This window comes from Tauraco erythrolophus, chromosome 30 (assembly GCF_009769465.1).
Source record: "Tauraco erythrolophus isolate bTauEry1 chromosome 30, bTauEry1.pri, whole genome shotgun sequence".
Lineage (NCBI taxonomy): Eukaryota > Metazoa > Chordata > Aves > Musophagiformes > Musophagidae > Tauraco > Tauraco erythrolophus.
In genome coordinates this window covers 1,437,590-1,454,487 of record NC_141494.1, presented here as the reverse complement: position 1 = coordinate 1,454,487, position 16,898 = coordinate 1,437,590, and the positions used below count along the sequence as shown (strand labels likewise).

At 71.2% G+C, this 16,898-nt stretch overlaps 2 protein-coding genes across 2 annotated transcripts; both read right to left on the bottom strand.

Moving 5' to 3' along the window:
• Window positions 1–2,670: 2,670 nt before the first annotated feature.
• Window positions 2,671–6,414, bottom strand: EFNA4 (ephrin A4). Its single transcript, XM_086628394.1, has 5 exons — window positions 6,302–6,414; window positions 3,811–4,103; window positions 3,063–3,131; window positions 2,855–2,914; window positions 2,671–2,759 (listed from the first exon to the last, which is right to left on the bottom strand). Exons 1-5 carry the CDS (start codon window positions 6,412–6,414, stop codon window positions 2,671–2,673), a joined length of 624 nt encoding a protein of 207 aa, XP_086484520.1.
• Window positions 6,415–8,156: 1,742 nt separating this feature from the next.
• Window positions 8,157–16,074, bottom strand: ADAM15 (ADAM metallopeptidase domain 15). The gene is made up of 25 exons (XM_086628387.1): window positions 16,008–16,074; window positions 15,042–15,145; window positions 14,316–14,392; window positions 13,900–13,978; window positions 13,709–13,785; window positions 13,451–13,634; window positions 13,310–13,375; window positions 13,158–13,226; window positions 12,878–13,047; window positions 12,713–12,797; window positions 12,498–12,646; window positions 12,241–12,418; window positions 12,006–12,098; window positions 11,712–11,907; window positions 11,529–11,637; window positions 11,307–11,457; window positions 11,161–11,238; window positions 10,968–11,079; window positions 10,730–10,868; window positions 10,336–10,389; window positions 9,974–10,079; window positions 9,451–9,519; window positions 9,115–9,186; window positions 8,828–8,949; window positions 8,157–8,199 (listed from the first exon to the last, which is right to left on the bottom strand). Exons 1-25 carry the CDS (start codon window positions 16,072–16,074, stop codon window positions 8,157–8,159), a joined length of 2,649 nt encoding a protein of 882 aa, XP_086484513.1.
• Between the last annotated feature and the right edge of the window lie 824 nt (window positions 16,075–16,898).

The following is a 16,898-nucleotide window of genomic DNA, read 5'->3' as shown; positions in this document are numbered from 1 at the left end:
GCCCGGGGCCACCCCGTGGGGCACCCACCCGCCGGCTGAGGACCTGCGGGCACCCTCACCCCACACCCTTCCCCAGTTGGACCCGCAGGTGCTGGCACCGGAGCATCCCGGCTGGCATAGGTGGCAGTGGGGAACTGGGTGGGTGGGTGGGTGGAGGGGCTGGCATGAGGTTTTGGGGCGGGGGAGCCCCGAGGCAGGGGGGTTGCGGGACGGAAGGGTCGGGCTAATGGAGCCTCTGCCTTTAATAGATTCAATTTCTGCCGCGGGTGGCTGCGGGGCGCGGAGCCATCAATTCGATTCGGGGGCCGGGGAATCTGATTTGGAGCGGCCGTGCCATCAATTAGCTTTTATTGATGGCATCGCTCATTGGAAGTCGATGGGATTTGAAGGCGGCAGCGGCTCCCGCATACCAAGCAACAGCCCCCCCTTCCCCTCCCCCCGCTCAAGGACAGGGCCTCGCTGCTCCCAGACCCAGCACCCACCCTCGGGTCCCCACTCGGACCCCTCAGGCTCCCCTGGGAAAGCCCTGAGGGTGGCAGGGGGCTGGGGTGGGGAGATGAGCAGCCCCCCGGAATCCCTGCATGGGGTCCTGCAGGGCACAGCCCCCCCCCCCCCCAGCATCCCCACATGGGGGTCCCACAGGACACGGCCCCCCCGACATCCCCACATGGGGGTCCTTTGGGGGATGCCTCCCCCACCAAGCACCCTCACGTGGGGGTCTCAGAGGTCACCATCACCCCTGACATCCCCACATGGGGGTCCTGTAGGACACAGCCCCCCACAGTGTCCCCACATGGGGGTCCCACAGGGGACCATCAGCCCCAACATCCCCACATGGGGGTCTTTTGGGAAATGCCCCCCTCACCCAGCACCCTCACATGAGGGTCCCACAAGTCACCATTGCCTCCGACATCCCTACATGGGGGTCCTTTGGGGGATGCCCCCACCCAGCACCCCCACATGGGGGTCCCTCAGGACATGGTTGCTCCCAGCATGGGGGTCCCTTGGGTACAGACCCCCCAGATGGCCTCACCCTCACATGGGGGGGGGCCCACAAGGCACAGTCTCCCCAGCATCTCCATATTGGGGGGTCCCACAGGCGCCCATGCCAGGGTGAGGTGTGGGGTGCAGCAGGGGGGAAGGGCAAGCAGCGGCACAGGGGGGAGGGGAGTGGCGCGGTCGATGCTTTTTGCTCAGCCTCTTGCCAAGCAGTTTCTCCAGAGAAGCCATAAAACCTGTCTGACGTGCCCAGCACCACTGCGGCAGGCAGCCGGCAACGCCGGCGCGGGGAGGGGGCTGGGGGGCCCGGCTGCCGGCAGCCCCACGGGCGAGCACGGCCCCCACCCAAGGACGGCAACGGGGGGCTGCACCCACAGGGTGGGGGGACAGGAGCCACTGCAGGACCCTCGAGCGACCCTCCCACCGCCAGCTCCAGCAGTGGCGCGGGCTGCACCAGAGCCATGACCCCCTGCCACGGACCCGGTTGTGCCATGAGATCTGGGTGCCCTGTCACGACCTGGGTGCCCTGTCAGCAAAGGGTGAAAACGCAGCTGCAGCCCCCGCAGCCCCCCGCTTTGCTGGGCATCCCGCCAGGGTACGCAGCAGGCGGATGGACAGACAGACGGAGGACCACCACCCCGCTGGCAGTCTGAGCCCAGCTGAGCCCAGGGCACCCATCTGGGGGGTTCCAGTGAGAAACACCCCCCCCAACCCCACCACTGCCTTGCCCACGTCCCATCCCAGGCGCCAGCGGCCGGCTCGGGGTCCCGCTGCCAGGCGCTAATTGCAGGCAGCTCATCTGTAATTAAAGCTCTCGCTGTGACATGAGCCGACGTCTCGATATCAAATTGCTCCAATTAAACCCCCCCCGGCCTTAAAGGTGGCAGCAAGGGACGCGGGGACCCCCGGGGTGAGCGTCTGACCCAGCCCCATTGCCCAGCATCCCTGCAGGGACGGGGACCACGGGCAGGTGGGCACAGGCAGGAGGGGACCATGGGGGGCAGGAGGGGACCGCGGGCAGGGCTGGGGGCTGCACAGCGATCTTGCAAACACTGTATTGCTCGGCTCAGTCACTACCAGGGTTAAAACCAAACCGTAGGGGCCGGTGACGGCACAGAGGAGAAGGAGGAGGAAGAAGAGGAGGAGGAGGAGGGCGTCTTCCCAGAAGACAGATTGGTGTGTCCTCGCCGGAGGACAAGGCAGCGGAGATGCCGGGCGCCTGCCTCCATCCTGCACCCGGAGGAGCTGCCGCCCCGCTCCAAGGCCTGGGGGTCCCCAGTCCCCCGGGCCAGGGTGTCCATGGAGGGAAGGCACGAGATGAGGCAACAGCCCTGGGGCAGAGCGGGACCCGTCGAGCTGCGGGGAGCCCTGCGCTGGGGTGGGCAGCCGGCAGGAAGCCAGGGCCCTGGGAGGGAGAGAGCCCGGTCAGAGATGCCGCAGGGCGACAAGGGGCACCTGCCCCCCGAGGCACCCACTGCCTCAGAGCCCCTCGTGCCCCCTCACCTTCCAGCCCGGAGCTCCCGGCCACGGCTCGGCTCCGTGGGGATCCAGGGGATGAGTTGTGGCCTGGGGCTGCTCCATGGGCTCAGGGGAAATGGCAGTGGAGGAAGAGTCTGGAAGCGGGCAGCGGGGCGGAGGAACCCATCTGCCCGCCATGGGCAGCGCCGAGGGTCAGATCCAGAGCCGGGCGAGGAGCAGGAGCACCAGGGACAGGGCACGGGGCTGCAGTGGGACCGTGGTGCCCCGGGCGGGCACTGCGCCTGCCACAGCAGGAGTAGAGGTCAGGGTGAGGTGGTCCCCGGTCCCCCACCAGCCCCCGGTGCCCCTGCCCACCCCCTGCCCCCCTCGCACTCACCCTCCGGCCCCCCACGCCCACGGGGCTGCGAATTGGGAACCTCCGTCACCGGCTCCGGCGCTGAAACAAACCCCGACGGTGTCAGTGTCCAGCTCCCCTGGGGAACACAGTGTCCCCCGAGACCCCAGTGCAATCCAGTAACCGCCCGCAGGCAGGGGAGGGGGACCCCCTGACTTGTGGGGTGCAGCCACCCCCCGGCCGCACTCACTGGTGCCTCTGCAGCAGACGAAGACGCGCAGCTTCAGGCAGCGCCCGGCGCTCCCGGGGCTGGGGACAGCTGGGCAGAGGGGGCACATCAGAGGGTGTCACCCCCCCACCCCCAGCACGGCCCCCACCGCCCGGGGCGGGACCCCCCGACGGCCGGGCCGGAGCCGGGCCTGGGGCGCCCCCTCCCGGCGGCCGATGGGGCCGGCAGCCCCCGCGGGGCGTCCAGACCCCCCTGTTCACCCCAACCGTTGTTCCATCCAGACCCCCCCACCCCGCGCACCGTGACTCCTGTTGCATCCAGATCGGTGGGTGCAGCCGGACCTCCCCCATGCAGCCCAGCCCTGGTTGCACCCAGACCCCTGGGGACATCCCGACCCCCCCTCTTGCCCCAACCTTTGCTGCATCCAGACCCTCGGTGCACCCCAATCCCCACCATTAACCCCACCCCCCCCATTCACCCCAACCTTTGCTGCATCCAGACCCTTGGTGCACCTCAATCTCCGCCGTTCACCTCGACCTCCCCATTCACCCCGACCCTGCCCCGTTCACCCCAGCCTTTGTTGGATCCAGACCCTTGGTGCACCCCAACCTCCCAAACACACCCCAGCCCTGGCTGCATCCAGCTCCTCAGTGCACCCCGACCCTCCCGCGTGCCCCAAACCCGGTTCCACCCAGACCCCTGGGTGCAGCCGAACCCCGGTGGGACCCAGCCCTGGGGTGCACCCCCAGCCCCGGCGGGGGGCACTCACAGATGTAGTAGTAGGTCTCTCCCGGCTGGAACTCGAAACCGAGCGAGAAGGGGGTGAAGCGCTGGATCTTCTCGGAGAAGCGGACGGGCCTGAAGGGCGCCTGGGGCTGGTCGCACTTCCAGCGCTTGAAGGCGCCGGGGGTCTCGTAGCAGCCGCGGTAGCCCTCCCGGTCCACCATGAAGAGTGTGAAGGTCTCTGCCCGGCTGGCGGGCACGGTGCCCTCGTAGTGTGGGCAGTAGATGTCCAGGTAGTCATTGATGTCCACCTGGATAGCGTAGTCGTCCCGTAGGAACCTGCCGGGCAGGGCGAGCTGGGGAGTGGGCACCGAGGGTCCCGCTGTGCCCGAGAAGGACACTGCGCTGCCCTCCCTCGCCCCGGCAAAGAGGGTGGTTGGGTTTTTGCCGGAGCAACTACCGAAACGGCTACCGGGCACCCGGCTGCTCCACGCAACCAGGCATCAGCTCGGATTAGCCGCAGGCCGCTGGAGCTGAATGGGCTCGGACGCGGCGGGCAGGGGGAGCCTGGCCACGCTGGCCAGGGCACAAAGCCCCTCGCCCCAGGCACCCGCCTCACCGGCCCCGGCGCTGATCGGTGCTGACACCCCGGTGGGGGGCTGCGCCGCGGGACGGCTCCTGCATGGCACCGTGTGGCAGGGGGCGGCTGGCTGGGGTGGGGGGCACGGGGGGCTCTGCCAGGCAGGGGAGGGGGCCCAGGCCGGGTACCTGCGCGGGCAGGCAGGCACTGGCACGGCTACTGTGGCGGCATGAGCTCATGGCTGTGAACAGCGCGTGCAGCCAGGCCAGGGTGGAGCAGACACACGCGCGCACACACACACACATGTGCACACATACACACACATACTCGTGTGCACACATACATGTATGTGCACACGCTTGGTCCTGCCCGCCCAGGGAGAGGGAGCCCGTCTCCCCCTTCCCACCCCCAGCAGGGCGGCAGCCTCTGCCCCGTGCCCGTGTCTCCCAACCGGCCGGATCCTGCCACGGCCTGGGCACACACCAGCCTGGCAGGGCCCCGGGCTCACCGGCAGCACCCTGGCAGTGACAGTGCCACCGAGCTGCCACCTGGCTGGCAGGGCTGCCCTGCCATGCTGGGTATGGCGGCTCATGGGGAGACTCCAGCGCCAGCTCCAGCACCCTCCTCCCACCCTGGTGCGGGCACAGGCACCATTTACACCAGATTCCTGGCAACTATGGCAGAGGCCAGTGTATTAATCACTGGGCTGGCAGCACTGTCGCCAGGGAGGCTCGGGCAGCAGGTGCCCCCCAACAAAGCCAGGGGCTCAAGGACAGGACCGGGCACAGGCTCTCACTGACTCAGAGCATCCCGCCGGGCAATGCTGGCCGGGACGAGCCCAGGCAGGGCCAAGGGCTGCCAGGGGCCCCAGGTCTGCCCTGCCCCTGCAGAGGGGCACATGCCACCCCCCCTTCCTGGGGCAACCACGAGCGGTGGGTTCCCATGTCCCCCATCCACAGGTCTTCACTCCTGGGGGGAGCAAAGCAGCATCGGTGCCCCCAGCTCTGCCCGGAGCGTGCCCACCTGCCCCAGCACAGCTTTGCGGGCCCAGGGCATGAGACCCCCATGTGGGGGGAGTGCAGCCTCTGGCACAACACCCTGACCCTCACTGCCCCCGGGCAGCCCTGAGCTGGGAAATGCCTAAAATGGAGGAGGCCAGGGCCGGACCCCAGCCCACCGACAGTGGCAGAGCCTGCGGGCAGCATCCCTGGCTGGGCAGGGGCTGCACTGTGCGATGGCCCCCACAAGCAGGGACATCCGCCAAGGGGATCTGCAGCCCTGGCACTGCCAGCTGGGCTGACCCCAGGCTTGATACTCTACAGTTGCCCACTAGCCCCGTGCCCTTCAAACGTGCCGGGGCCCAGTACCACCTGAGGAAGCCCAAAGCTCAGTACCACCACCAAAGAGCCCGGGCGCAGCGCAGGCAGGTGCCATGGGGCACTTGGTGCCACCAGAAGTGCCCTCCAGCTTGGTACCACCTGAGGCTCAGCACCACCAGTGGGAACTCGGTATTGCCTGAGGATGCCCGGTGGCTTGGAAACACCAGGGCTCGGTGCCACCGGGGATGCCCAGTGCCTCGGTACTGCTGGGGGTACTCGCTGGCTTCGTTCCACCGTGGGGCTCGGTACCAGTGGAGGTGCCCGGGGGTTTGGTACCACCGGGGAATACTCACCTGCTCGCCACCACCCGGGGCTCAGTGCTTGCAGAGATGCCCCGTGGCTCGGTATCACCTAGAGGTGCCCGGTAGCTCGGTACCACCGGGAGGTACTCACCGTCTCGTCATCACCCGGGGGCGCCCGGTAAGCACCGGGTCTGCCCGGTGGCTCGGCGCCCGCCAGCTCCGCTCCGCCCCTCCCGGGAGCCCCCCGCCCCCCGCCCCGACCCTCCCGGCGGCGCGGGGCTCGGCGGGGCCCGGGGCGCACAAAGGCGGCGGGGCGGGCGGGGGCGGCGGCGCTACCTGGGGTTGCTGCCGTTCCAGTAGACGTCGTGGCGGGCACCGCGCACCGGCGGCCGCGGCGCCCACACCAGCGGCGCCCAGAGCAGGAGCCCGAGCAGCGGCGCGGGGCGCATGGCTCCGCCGGCGGCGGCGGGGGGCGGCGGGGCCGGGGCCGGGGCCGGGGCGGGGGCCGGCGGGGGCGGAGGCGGCCCGGCACGGCGGGGCTCGGCACGGCCCGGCCCGCCCCGCCAACTTCGGGCCAATCCGCGCCGCGCCGCCGCCCGGCAACTTCCCCGAGTGCCATTAACCCTTGGGGGGCGGCACCGGCATCCCGGCACCGGGACCCACCCGGCACCCGAGCCACAAGCCGGCACCCACCGGCACTGGGATCGGTACCCCCGCACCCACCGGCACCGGGACCGGCACCCCCGCACCCACGGGCACCGGGACCGGCACCCCCGCACCCACGGGCACCGGGACCGGCACCCCCGCACCCACCGGAACCGGGATCGGTACCCCCGCACCCACCGGAACCGGGATCGGTACCCCCGCACCCACCGGAACCGGCACCCCCGCATCCACCGGCACCGGAACAGACACCCACGGGCACCGGGACCGGCACCTACACGCCGCCACCCGGCACCGCCCCGGTATCTCGGGCATCGTCCGGGACCGGCTCCGCCCAGCAGGACCCGGGCACCCGGGACCGGCAGCACCGGGCGCTCCCCGCGCCCGCCCCTGCCCGGCCGGGCACCAGCACCAACCGGACGCCGGTACCGGCCGGGTGCAGCGAGACCCAGCGCGGGAAACGGTGCTGGTCCGTGCACACGGGGCAGCTCTTGCACACGCGTGTGCAAGTGTGGCGGCTCCTGGGCACGCGGGTGCCCGTGCACACAGGGTGGCACCTGCACGTGCACGTGCACACAGCAGCTCCTGCACACACGTGTGTGTGTGTGTGCACACAGGGGGCAGCTCCTGCACACGCGTGTGTCCGTGCTCACGTGGGGTGGTGCCTGCACACGCGTGTGTGTGTGTGCACACAGGGAGCAGCTCCTGCACACGCGTGTGTGTGTGTGCACACAGGGAGCAGCTCCCGCACACGCGTGTGTCCGTGCTCACGTGGGGTGGTGCCTGCACACGCGCGTGTGTGTGTGTACACAGGGAGCAGCTCCTGCACACGCGTGTGTGTGTGCGCGCACAGGGGACGGCTCCTGCACACGCGTGTGTGTGTGCACACAGGGAGCAGCTCCTGCACACGCGTGTGTGTGCGCGCACAGGGGACGGCTCCTGCACACGCGTGTGTCCGTGCTCACTTGGGGCGGTGCCTGCACACGCGCGCGTGTGTGCGCGCACACAGAGCGTGGCTCCTGCACACGCGTGTGTCCGTGCACACGAGCCCATCCTGCACGCGCGCCTGTGCACACGCGGGGCAGCTACTGCACACGTGTGCGCGCACGCGCACAGGGGGCGGCTCGCGCCCGCGCGCGTGCCCGCGCGCACAACCAGGTTCTTGCACGCGCACGTGCGCGCGCACCGGGCGCCTCCTGCACGTGCCCGCGCCCACGTGGCTCCGAGCCCCTCCCGCAGCGCGCGCACTCCCCGCCAGGGGGCGGTCGCGGCCGGCAGCCACATCCTGCGCGGGGGGCGGGACTTCCTGCAGAAGCGCCGCGGGTGCTGCCGGGAGTTGTAGTCCCGCGGGGCAGCGCGCCCGGTGCCGCTCCCCCCGCCCCGCGCCCCGGTGCCGCGGAGGCAGCGCGGAAGCGGCTCACAGCCCCTTTATTGGCGGCGGCGCGGTACAAGCGGGCGGCGCGGCCCCGCGGGGCCCGGGCCGAGCCTTCCCGGCGGCTCCAGCGCTGCGGCGGTCGCGGCCCGCGGCTCAGGCCTCCCGCTGGGTGCCCGCGGGCGGCGGCGGAGCGGGCCTGGGGGGAGAGGCGGGCGGTGAGAGGGCTGCAGCCCCCCGCCCCCCACACCGGCCCCCTGCAGCCCCCCCCAGCCCCCTCCCTGCAGCCCCCGCCCCCCCCCCGACCCCCTGTAGCCCCCGGCCCCCTACACTGGCCCTCTGCAGCCCCCGGTCCCCTACACTGATCCCCTGCAGCCCCCCAGCCCCCACACCGACCCTCTGCAGCTCCCAGACCCCCCCTGCAGCCCTCGCCCCCCCCCCCACTGACCCCCTGTAGCCCCTGGCCCCCTACACTGATCCCCTGCAGCCCCCCAGCCCCCACACCGACCCTCTGCAGCTCCCAGACCCCCCCTGCAGCCCTCGCCCCCCCCCCCACTGACCCCCTGTAGCCCCTGGCCCCCTACACTGATCCCCTGCAGCCCCCCAGCCCCCACACCGACCCTCTGCAGCCCCCAGTTCCCCCCGCTCTGGCCCCCCATCCCTCCTGGCTTGGCTCTCTGCCCTCCCTACAGCCCCCACCCGCACCCCCCTGGCACCCCACCCCCACCTACAGCCCTCACTTGCACCCCACTCTGCCCTCCCCCCCTTGAGCACCCCATTCTGGCCCCCTGCAGCCCCCCCATCTTGGTCCTGTCCCCCCCACTCACCTGGAGGGAATCACTGTGACATAGGGGTGACTGGGGGGTGTCTCGCTGGGGGGCAGCGAAGGCCCTGGGGGGTCCGAAGGCAGCGGGCGCTGAGGTGGGGGGGGCTTGGCCAGACCTGGGGGCTGCGGGGGAATGGGGGAGGGTCAAAGCTCCAGCACAGGCCAACCCACCGCCATGGGCTGGGGGGGCCCAAACCACCTCCCTTGCCCCAAGGGGGATGGGGGGGCCCAGCCCAGGTGCACGCCGTCCTGCCCCACACGCCGGTGCCACCGCCGTGCCACCATTACCTGAGTGCCTGGCGCCACGGGGTCCGCGGGCAGCGGGCGTGTGGGGGGGGGCGGCCTGTCCGAGGCGGGGGCCTGGGCAGAGAGAGCAGGGACAGGGAGACAGCTGGGGGACCGGCGGCCGCAGGGCTGAGCCGCCCGCCGGGCAGGGGGGTTTGGGGGTGCCAGGGCTCTCCCGGAGCGGCGTGCAGGCGCTGTTGGGCAGCGGGCACCAGTAGCGGTGCCACAGAGGGGCCGCAGCCCGCAGGTCCCTGAGAGCTGGTGCACAGCCAGGCATGCAGCAGTGGCCGGTGGCCAGGGAGGTGCTGCCCGGGACCCCCACCCCGGCCCGGGCATTACCTTGGGAGCAGGGTCCGGCGGGAGAGGCCGGGAGGGCGGGTCGGGCCGGGCTGAGCCGAGGGCAGCCGGCTGCGGAGAGAGGGAGAGCGGGCAGGCACGCCATGCAGCCCTGCAGCAGGGCAAGCCATGCAGCATGCGGAGACCCCCCTCCCACCGCGAAGCAGAGACCCCCCCAACACACAGCGGGCAGCGCCGGGGCTTGGCCAGGCACCAGCTGGCTTGGATGGCTGCGGCGGCCCCGGCCGGGCACTGATCCTGAAGAAGCGCAGCCAGTGCCGTGCGCAGCACAGGGCACTGGAACAGCGCGGTCCAGGGCCGTGCCAGGCTGCTCCTGCCCCGGGGTGCTGCACGGTCCCACCGCACAGCCCCAGTGCAGAGGGATGCTCAGAGCTGGTACCCAGCGATGCCGCCTTGGCACCAACCAGACCGAACCCTGGTACCCATGGCGACCAGAGTGTGCTGCCGCAGTGTCAACATCCCCCTTGCCAGCAGCCCCTGCCACCCCCAGCCCCCTGGCTCTCACCTTCCGGCTGTGCATGACCTGCACCTCTGTGGCCGGGCGCCACTGCGGGGGTCGGGGGCGCTCGGGGGGGTCCCGGCTGCCCGAGTGGGGCTCCAGCTGCGAGATCCTGGAGGGGAGAGGCAGGATGAGGCCCCGCTCGCTCCGGGCGGTCGGGGAGAACCCGCGCGGCGACCGAGCCACACCGACACCAGCAGAAGCCCAAGAGAAACGAACCCCTCGGCACTGGAAGATGCGACACCCTGTGCCCCGGAGCTGCCCCACACCCCCCGGGCACTGCCAGGGGAAGATGGCAGCAGCGGAGGCCTTGCGAAGCAGGACGGCTCAGGGACAGCCCCGCACCCAGGCTCCAGCAGTGACGTTACCCGCTCCAGCTGGCTGGGGCTTCCGGACCCAGGAATCGGACCCGGGTCTCAGCGCTGTGGGGAGAAGAGTGGGGGGGCTCAGCCGGGGGCTGGGGGGGGCAGCGGGGGGGGGTGGAACCGCGGTGACGTTCGGCAACGATGCATGACAGGGTCCGCTACCTGCGCCGGGGGGGCACGCACACGGGCACGCACACTGTCACCCGCTCGGGGACACGCATGCACGCTGCTGGCACGGGACGCACGCGCCCGTTGAACACGCGTGCACGCCCCCCGCTGACCCGCCACACGCATGCACGTGCCCACATGCGTGCCCACATGCAGGCAGGCAGCTCCGGTACGCGCCACGGCACACAGAGGCATGCGTGATGCCACCCGTCCCCACCGGCTCGAGTACCTGTACTGGCAGGAGGTCCCTTTGCCGAGCTGGCAGAGCCGCTTGTAGAGCCCGGCGCGGCGGGCGCAGCAGAGCCCCAGTGCCAGGGCCAGCCCCAGCAGCGCGCTCAGCAGCAGGGCGGTGGGCAGGGCGCTCCCCCCTGCGGAGAGCGGCACGTCAGCCCCCCCCGCCGCACCCCACGTCGGCTCCAGCCGGACAAAGCCCCATTCTCCGGGCGGCTGCCCGCCTCTGCCCTCACCTCGCTCCATGGCGGCGGGGCCGCTGTCCTGGCTGCCCCCGGCGCCGGGGCTTTCGCAGGTCGGGGGGGCCCAGCCCCGCTCGCAGTGGCAGTGCCCGTGGTTGTTGCACACCTGGGTGGGTGACACTGAGCCTCAGCCCCCAGCAGGTCCCCAAACTCCAGCACCCACTTCTCCCCTCAGCTTCATGCTCACCCCGTGCCCGTGGCACTTGCTCTGGCACTGCTGGTCACCCAGCGTGGAGATGTCCTGGCACTGGCGCTGGAGGCAAACCTGCCAGGGGATGAGGTGTCAGCACCAGGCAAGCCCCCCTGCCCCATCCCCACCATCCTGGCGCTCACCTTCCCAGGGCCGCAGGCTGTGCCGGGCAGCACCATGGCCGCATCGCTCACATCCTCATCCCTGGGTAAAAGGGTGCCCTGGCAGGTCCCTTCTGTCCTGTCCTTCCGGGTGGTGCCACGCTGGCACTGCAGCATCCCACAGCCGGCGTCCCTGGGGAGACAGAGGTGTCAGGGGCGGGGGGGATGGTGACAGCAGGATGGCAAGGAGGGGGCGGCACTCACCGCTGGGCGCAAGGAACGTATGAGCCGTTGGGGAGCTGCCCGCAGTGCCCGCGTTCGTCCCCTTTCGTGTTCAGGGAGGCCATGCAGGAGCTGGAGACAGGGCTGGCGCCTGTGGCAGGGAGGGGGTGGCAAGCCTCAGCACCCCCACCCAGCCACTGACCCCCCACCCTGGCCCCGCTGTACCTGGCCCCAGCAGCTGCTGGCATTGCCCCTCGTAGGTGGCACAGGCGCCGCTGTAGCAGACCGCCTGCCCGCCGGCACAGGGCTGCCCATCCTGCAGGAAGGCGTCGGGTGGGCAGCGCGGCGAGACCCCATCGCAGAACTCGGGCAGGTCACACTCACCCGAAGGCTCCCGGCACGGGTGCCCAGCGCGGCGCAGCTGGAACGGGGCACAGTCAGATGAGTGGGGAACCCCAAGAAACCCACCCTGGGGAGGGGCTGGGGTGCCGGCGCTGCCGGCTGCCCATCCCCACGCACCTGGCAGTCCTGGCAGCACGCGTCCCCCGTGGCACACTCAGCCCCGGGCACCAGCTGGCAGGTGCTGCTATTGCAGCAGGGATCGGTGCATTCCTGCTGGCAAAGGGGCTGCGGTGAGCAGGGTGGCACCGGCATCCCCCCCACCAGCCCCATGGCACAGCTGGGGGCACAGGCAACCCCGGGCTCAGAAGCAGGGTGGTCACAGGGGCCCAGCCAGAGCCCCCCCACCCCGTACCATGCTGAGGCCGCAGTCGCAGCCCTCGCCCGGCTCCAGGAAGCGGTTCCCGCAGCGGGCACTCCCGGCCAGGCGCTGGGGCTCGGGGACATTGGAGAGACACCAGCCCCGTCCGCGCCGCAGGCTGCGCTCCAGGTCCTGCCAGCTGCAGTTGCTGAAGCTCAAGCCGGGCGTCAGCCTGCGGAGCCGGATAGTGGCCAGTGAGGCGGGGAGGGGGGCTCAGCCACGGCCCCCGCAGCCCTACCCACTGCCCTCACCCCGTGGGTGATGCCATGATGCAGCCACGGTCCTGCTGGAGGTCGCTGCAGTCGCAGAAGCGCCCGGCGCTGTCGTGGCGCATGCCCAGGTTGTGGCCCAGCTGATGGGCCACGGTGGAGGCGACGACGAGGACGCTGACCGAGTGGTCCTGCGGGACAGGGAAAGTCAGGGCAGGTGGGCAGCGGGAGGACGGGGCGGGGACGGGGGTACTCACCACGCTGATGCCACCGGAACGTGCTGGGGAACACATGGAGGCTTGAGCCGACGTCCCCACCAAGACGTCGTCAAAGCGGGCGCCCCTGGGGAGAGAGCGCCGGGGTGGGGGGACAGTCGCCCGCACGCCCGCGTGCCCCGCGCCCTGTCCCCGTCCCCCACTCACGTGAGGAGCTGGGCGTTGTCGTGGGGCAGCCGGGGCAGCAGCTCGTCCTGGCGCCAGCGCAGGAACCGCTCCAGCGCAGCCCGGGCACTGCTGCCCACCGCGAACACGTCGCCCTCGCTCCAGACCTCCACCGCCAGCAAGGCCACCCGCAATCCCAGCGGCTGGAAGAACTGAAGGAGGGCACGGGAGGGTGGTCAGAGACCCTCAGCAGCGATGGCACAGCCAAGCTGAGCACCAGGCTGGGCCAGACGCTGCCCAGCGAGTCGAAGCAGCAACTCACCGCGTCCACCTGGTTGGCGATTTCCAGGGTGCGGGTGCGGACACGTTGCAGGTTGGGGTAGTTCTGGAACTGGGGGTGCAGGGAGGGGTGTCAGGCATGCCGGCAGGGCAGCGTGGCAGCCCCTGTGCCATGGACGCCTGCCCAGCACTCACCGAAGTGTGATCCACCACCATCACCAGCTCCACAAAGCGCTGCTGCTCCACGGCCGCCCGCTTGCCCTGGGGAGGAGAGGGGGGGTCAGGGGGTGGGTGAGGGGACCCTCTCCGGCAGTGCAGGACCTGCGGGTGACCTACCCTCTGCGGCCGGGGGGTCTCCATCTCCTCCGCCTCCGCCCAGGAAGGGTCCAAGGGACCCTGCCCGCGGGCCCGTGGTGCCAGCCAGACCTTCTGCAGCCGGTACGCAACATGTCGCCCCGGTGAGCCGCTGGCATCTGGCTCCAGCCCGTAGCTCCTGGTCTCCGACAGCCAGAGATGGCCACTGGGGATGGGGAGAGGAGGTGTCAGCGGTGCGGTGGGAGCTGGGCTCCGGGACCACCAGGGCTGGGGGCTCACCTGAGTCCGGCACAGACGCAGAGGCTGGCCCAGGAGCCGGGGAAGCCCCGCACCGTCCCTCGGTAGCAGCAATGCTCCTGCAGCAGAGAGAACTCAGGAGCCAGCCTGGCGCTGGGACTCCCCTGGGGCACGGGGACAGCTCAGGGACACCGTTGGGGACACGTTGGGGACGCGGGGTGCCCGTACCCTACCTGCTCGCTGGCCTCCTGCGTCACCCGCGTGCCGTTGGGCAGGTAGTAGAGCAGTGTCCCGGTGCCCAGCACCAGCTCCCTGCCAGAAGCACGTTGTCACCCCCACGGCAAGGACCCCTGTGGCGTGGGGACACCCTGCTCACCCCACTCTGAGCACACCACTGCTGAAAACGGGGACCCCAGCACCTCCCAACCTGCTGCAGGTGCACCTTGAACAGAGACAGGGTCCCTGGGACCCCCACCCCACATCTACCACGGATGGAGAAGCAGAACAAGGGATCCCCACTATATGTGCACCTCGAATGGAGAGAGGGACCCCAGACCCCCACCCTACATGCATCATTCATAGAGACAGGATCCCCGGCCCCCCAGCCCCATTCCCACCCTGGCTCTGCCCCAGCCAGCCACACACTTACCAGTTTTGCTCCAGCTCCAGTACTAGCGGCATCCCCTCCAGCTCCAGCAGGACCCCCAGCCGGGCGGGGAACCCCCCCTGCCACAGAAAACCATTACAGGAGGACCACCAAGCCCCAGGGGACCCAGCCCCTCACCAAACCACGAGTCCCCTCCTGTCCCCACCACCCCCTGAAACGCCGTGACACCAGCAGGGTGTTGGCAGGGACCAGGGGACCCGGCATGTGGCGGAGGGAGGGGGTGGAAGGGATCCCCTGCCCGCCACGGCCCCCGCCCTCACGCCCCGCAGGAAGCGTCCCTCCCTCCCGGACCCATTGTGCCGGGAATGGGGGGGGTCGGACGAAGCCAGGGCCCCCCCTCCCCGCCACTCCTCACGCTTCCTGCCCGGTGCCATGCGGCGGAAACGCCGGAGAGACTCCCAACAGCCACGGGAGGGCTGGGCCCTTCCGTCCCGGCCGGGAGGGGTGCTGGGTGCAGGGTGGGTGCCCCAACCCGGCGAGATCCCTCCCAACATTGGGAGAGGAGGGGAAGGGGGAATTAATGGGGATCCCCCTCCCCACTGATGCCGGGGTGCCCAGAGGCTCTGGGTGCTCAGAGCCCCGGGGATTTGCGGCCAAGGGACCTGGATGATGGGTTTCATGCACCGGGAGGGGGAGGTGGCAGGGTGTGGGCAGCCTCCACCCCGCCATGCCAAGGTGAGCACCCCAGGGACGCGGGCAGGGGCTCACCTGGGTCGCCTCTGCCAGGCTGAGTGTCCGGTTGTCCCTCAGGACCCACGGGGTGATGTGCCAGGAGTGTCCCAATTCGGCATGGCGCTGCCGGGAGCTATCACCTGCGCGGGACCCAGAGCTGCCCTGTCACAGCCCTGTCACCCCCCGGCCACCCGTCACAGCCCTGTCACCCCCTGGCCACCCGTCACAGCCCTGTCACCACCCCGGTCACTGGTCACAGCCCAGCCCACCTGTCACAGCACGGCCCTCCAGGACCAGGGCAGGGGTCTCCCCTCCCAGGGCAGGGGTCCCCCTCACCCCAGGACCAGGGCAGGCGTGTCCCCCCCACCCCAGGACTAGGACCAGGGACCCCCACGCTCACGGCAGCAGCTCCTGGGGTGCCCCGGCTCCCAGCAGAGCCCGGGGGACGTCCGGAGGGGACCCCCGCGGTGGAAGGCGGCGAGGGGGTGGGGGAGCGCCCGCCCCCGCCTCGGGCCGGGCTCCCCGGGGTCCCCCGCCAGCCCTTGCGTCAGCCCCGTCCAGTACAACCAGCCCGGGGACCGGGAGGCCCGGCCCGGCTGACTCAGAGTCCCCCACCCCCCCGCAGCCGCCTCTTTCTGCCGCCGCTCCCGGGGACCCCCTCGCCCTCCGGGGGCCCGGAGGATGCTGGAGCCGCGGGGGTCGCCCGCAGACCCCGCTCCCCACGGCCCCACCAGCCCGGGGAGCGCCGGACCCCACGGCGCAGTCGGTTCCGCGGCTGGACCGGTTCCCGGGGGTGGGACACATCGAGCATCCCGCGGGGCTGCGACCCCCAGTCCCGGCCCGGTCCCGACCCCCGACGCCCCCTCGCCCGCTGCCGGTCCCCGAGGGTCCCCCCGGGGGAGGTGACGAGCGGATCCCCGCGGGCTGGGGGACGCGGCCCGACGGTCCCCCCCGGAACCCCCCCGGAACCCCCCCGGACCCGCTCACCTGCGCCGCTCCCGCCGACCCCGGTACCGGCGGCGAGGAGCAGCCCCGCGGCCAGGAGCAGCCGCAGCGCCGGCGTCCCCATCGCCCTCCGGTAGCCCGAGCGGGGCTCGGTGGCCCCGGGCAGGCGGCTCCCGAGCTGACCCGCCGCGGCCGCCCCCGGCGCCGCTCCCGCCGCGCATGGCACCGCCACCGCCGCCGCCACCGGCCGCCCGGCCCGGCCCGGGAGGAGGAACTTCCTGCCCGGCCCCCGCCCGGCTCCGCCCGCCGCCCCGCCGCGAGCGACGCCCAGCCCGGTCGGTGCGGCGGGGGGGGCCCGGGCGGCCGCGCCTCGGAGGCGGCTCCGGGGCTCCGCGCAGCGGCAGCTCCGTGTGTGCCGGGAACCGGCTGCCGCTGCCCGGTGCGCTGCGACCGGGACCCCCTCGAGTGCTGCTGCGGAGCAGGACACCCGCCTTCTCCTTCCCGTGCTCCAGAGCCCCCCACCTCCATCACCCTATACAATGGAGACCCCCACCTTCACTGCCCCGGGCTTTGGAGACCCCCGCCTTCATCACCCCCTACACTAGAGATCCCCACCTTCATCACCCCATACACTGGATACCCTCACGTTCATCATTCCGTACACTGGAGACCCTCACCTTCATCACCTCATGAACTGCAGACCCCCACCTTTGTCACCCCATACACTGGAGACCCCCCACCTTCATCACTTCATGCACTGGAAACCTCCGCCTTCATCACCCCCTACACTGGACACCCTCACCTTCATCACCCCCTACACTGGAGACCCCCGCCTACATTACCTTGTACACCAGACACCCCCACCTTCACCATCCCATGCACTGGAGACCCCCATCTTCCTCCCCTGTGCAGTGGAGACCCTCATCTTCATCACCCCGTACACTCAAG

Excerpts from the sequence above, each read along its gene's own strand:
- EFNA4 (XM_086628394.1), bottom strand. The coding sequence starts at position 6,414 with ATGCGCCCCGCGCCGCTGCTCGGGCTCCTGCTCTGGGCGCCGCTGGTG. Across the intron at positions 3,132-3,810 it reads AGAGACCTACTACTACATCT|CTGTCCCCAGCCCCGGGAGC; the intron begins GTGAGTGCCCCC and ends CCCTCTGCCCAG. Across the intron at positions 2,760-2,854 it reads TGGGCGTGGGGGGCCGGAGG|GCGCAGTGCCCGCCCGGGGC; the intron begins GTGAGTGCGAGG and ends CTGCTGTGGCAG.
- ADAM15 (XM_086628387.1), bottom strand. The coding sequence starts at position 16,074 with ATGGGGACGCCGGCGCTGCGGCTGCTCCTGGCCGCGGGGCTGCTCCTC. Across the intron at positions 14,393-15,041 it reads GCCTGGCAGAGGCGACCCAG|GGGGGGTTCCCCGCCCGGCT; the intron begins GTGAGCCCCTGC and ends TTTCTGTGGCAG. Across the intron at positions 10,869-10,967 it reads CCCCGCCGCCATGGAGCGAG|GGGGGAGCGCCCTGCCCACC; the intron begins GTGAGGGCAGAG and ends CGCTCTCCGCAG.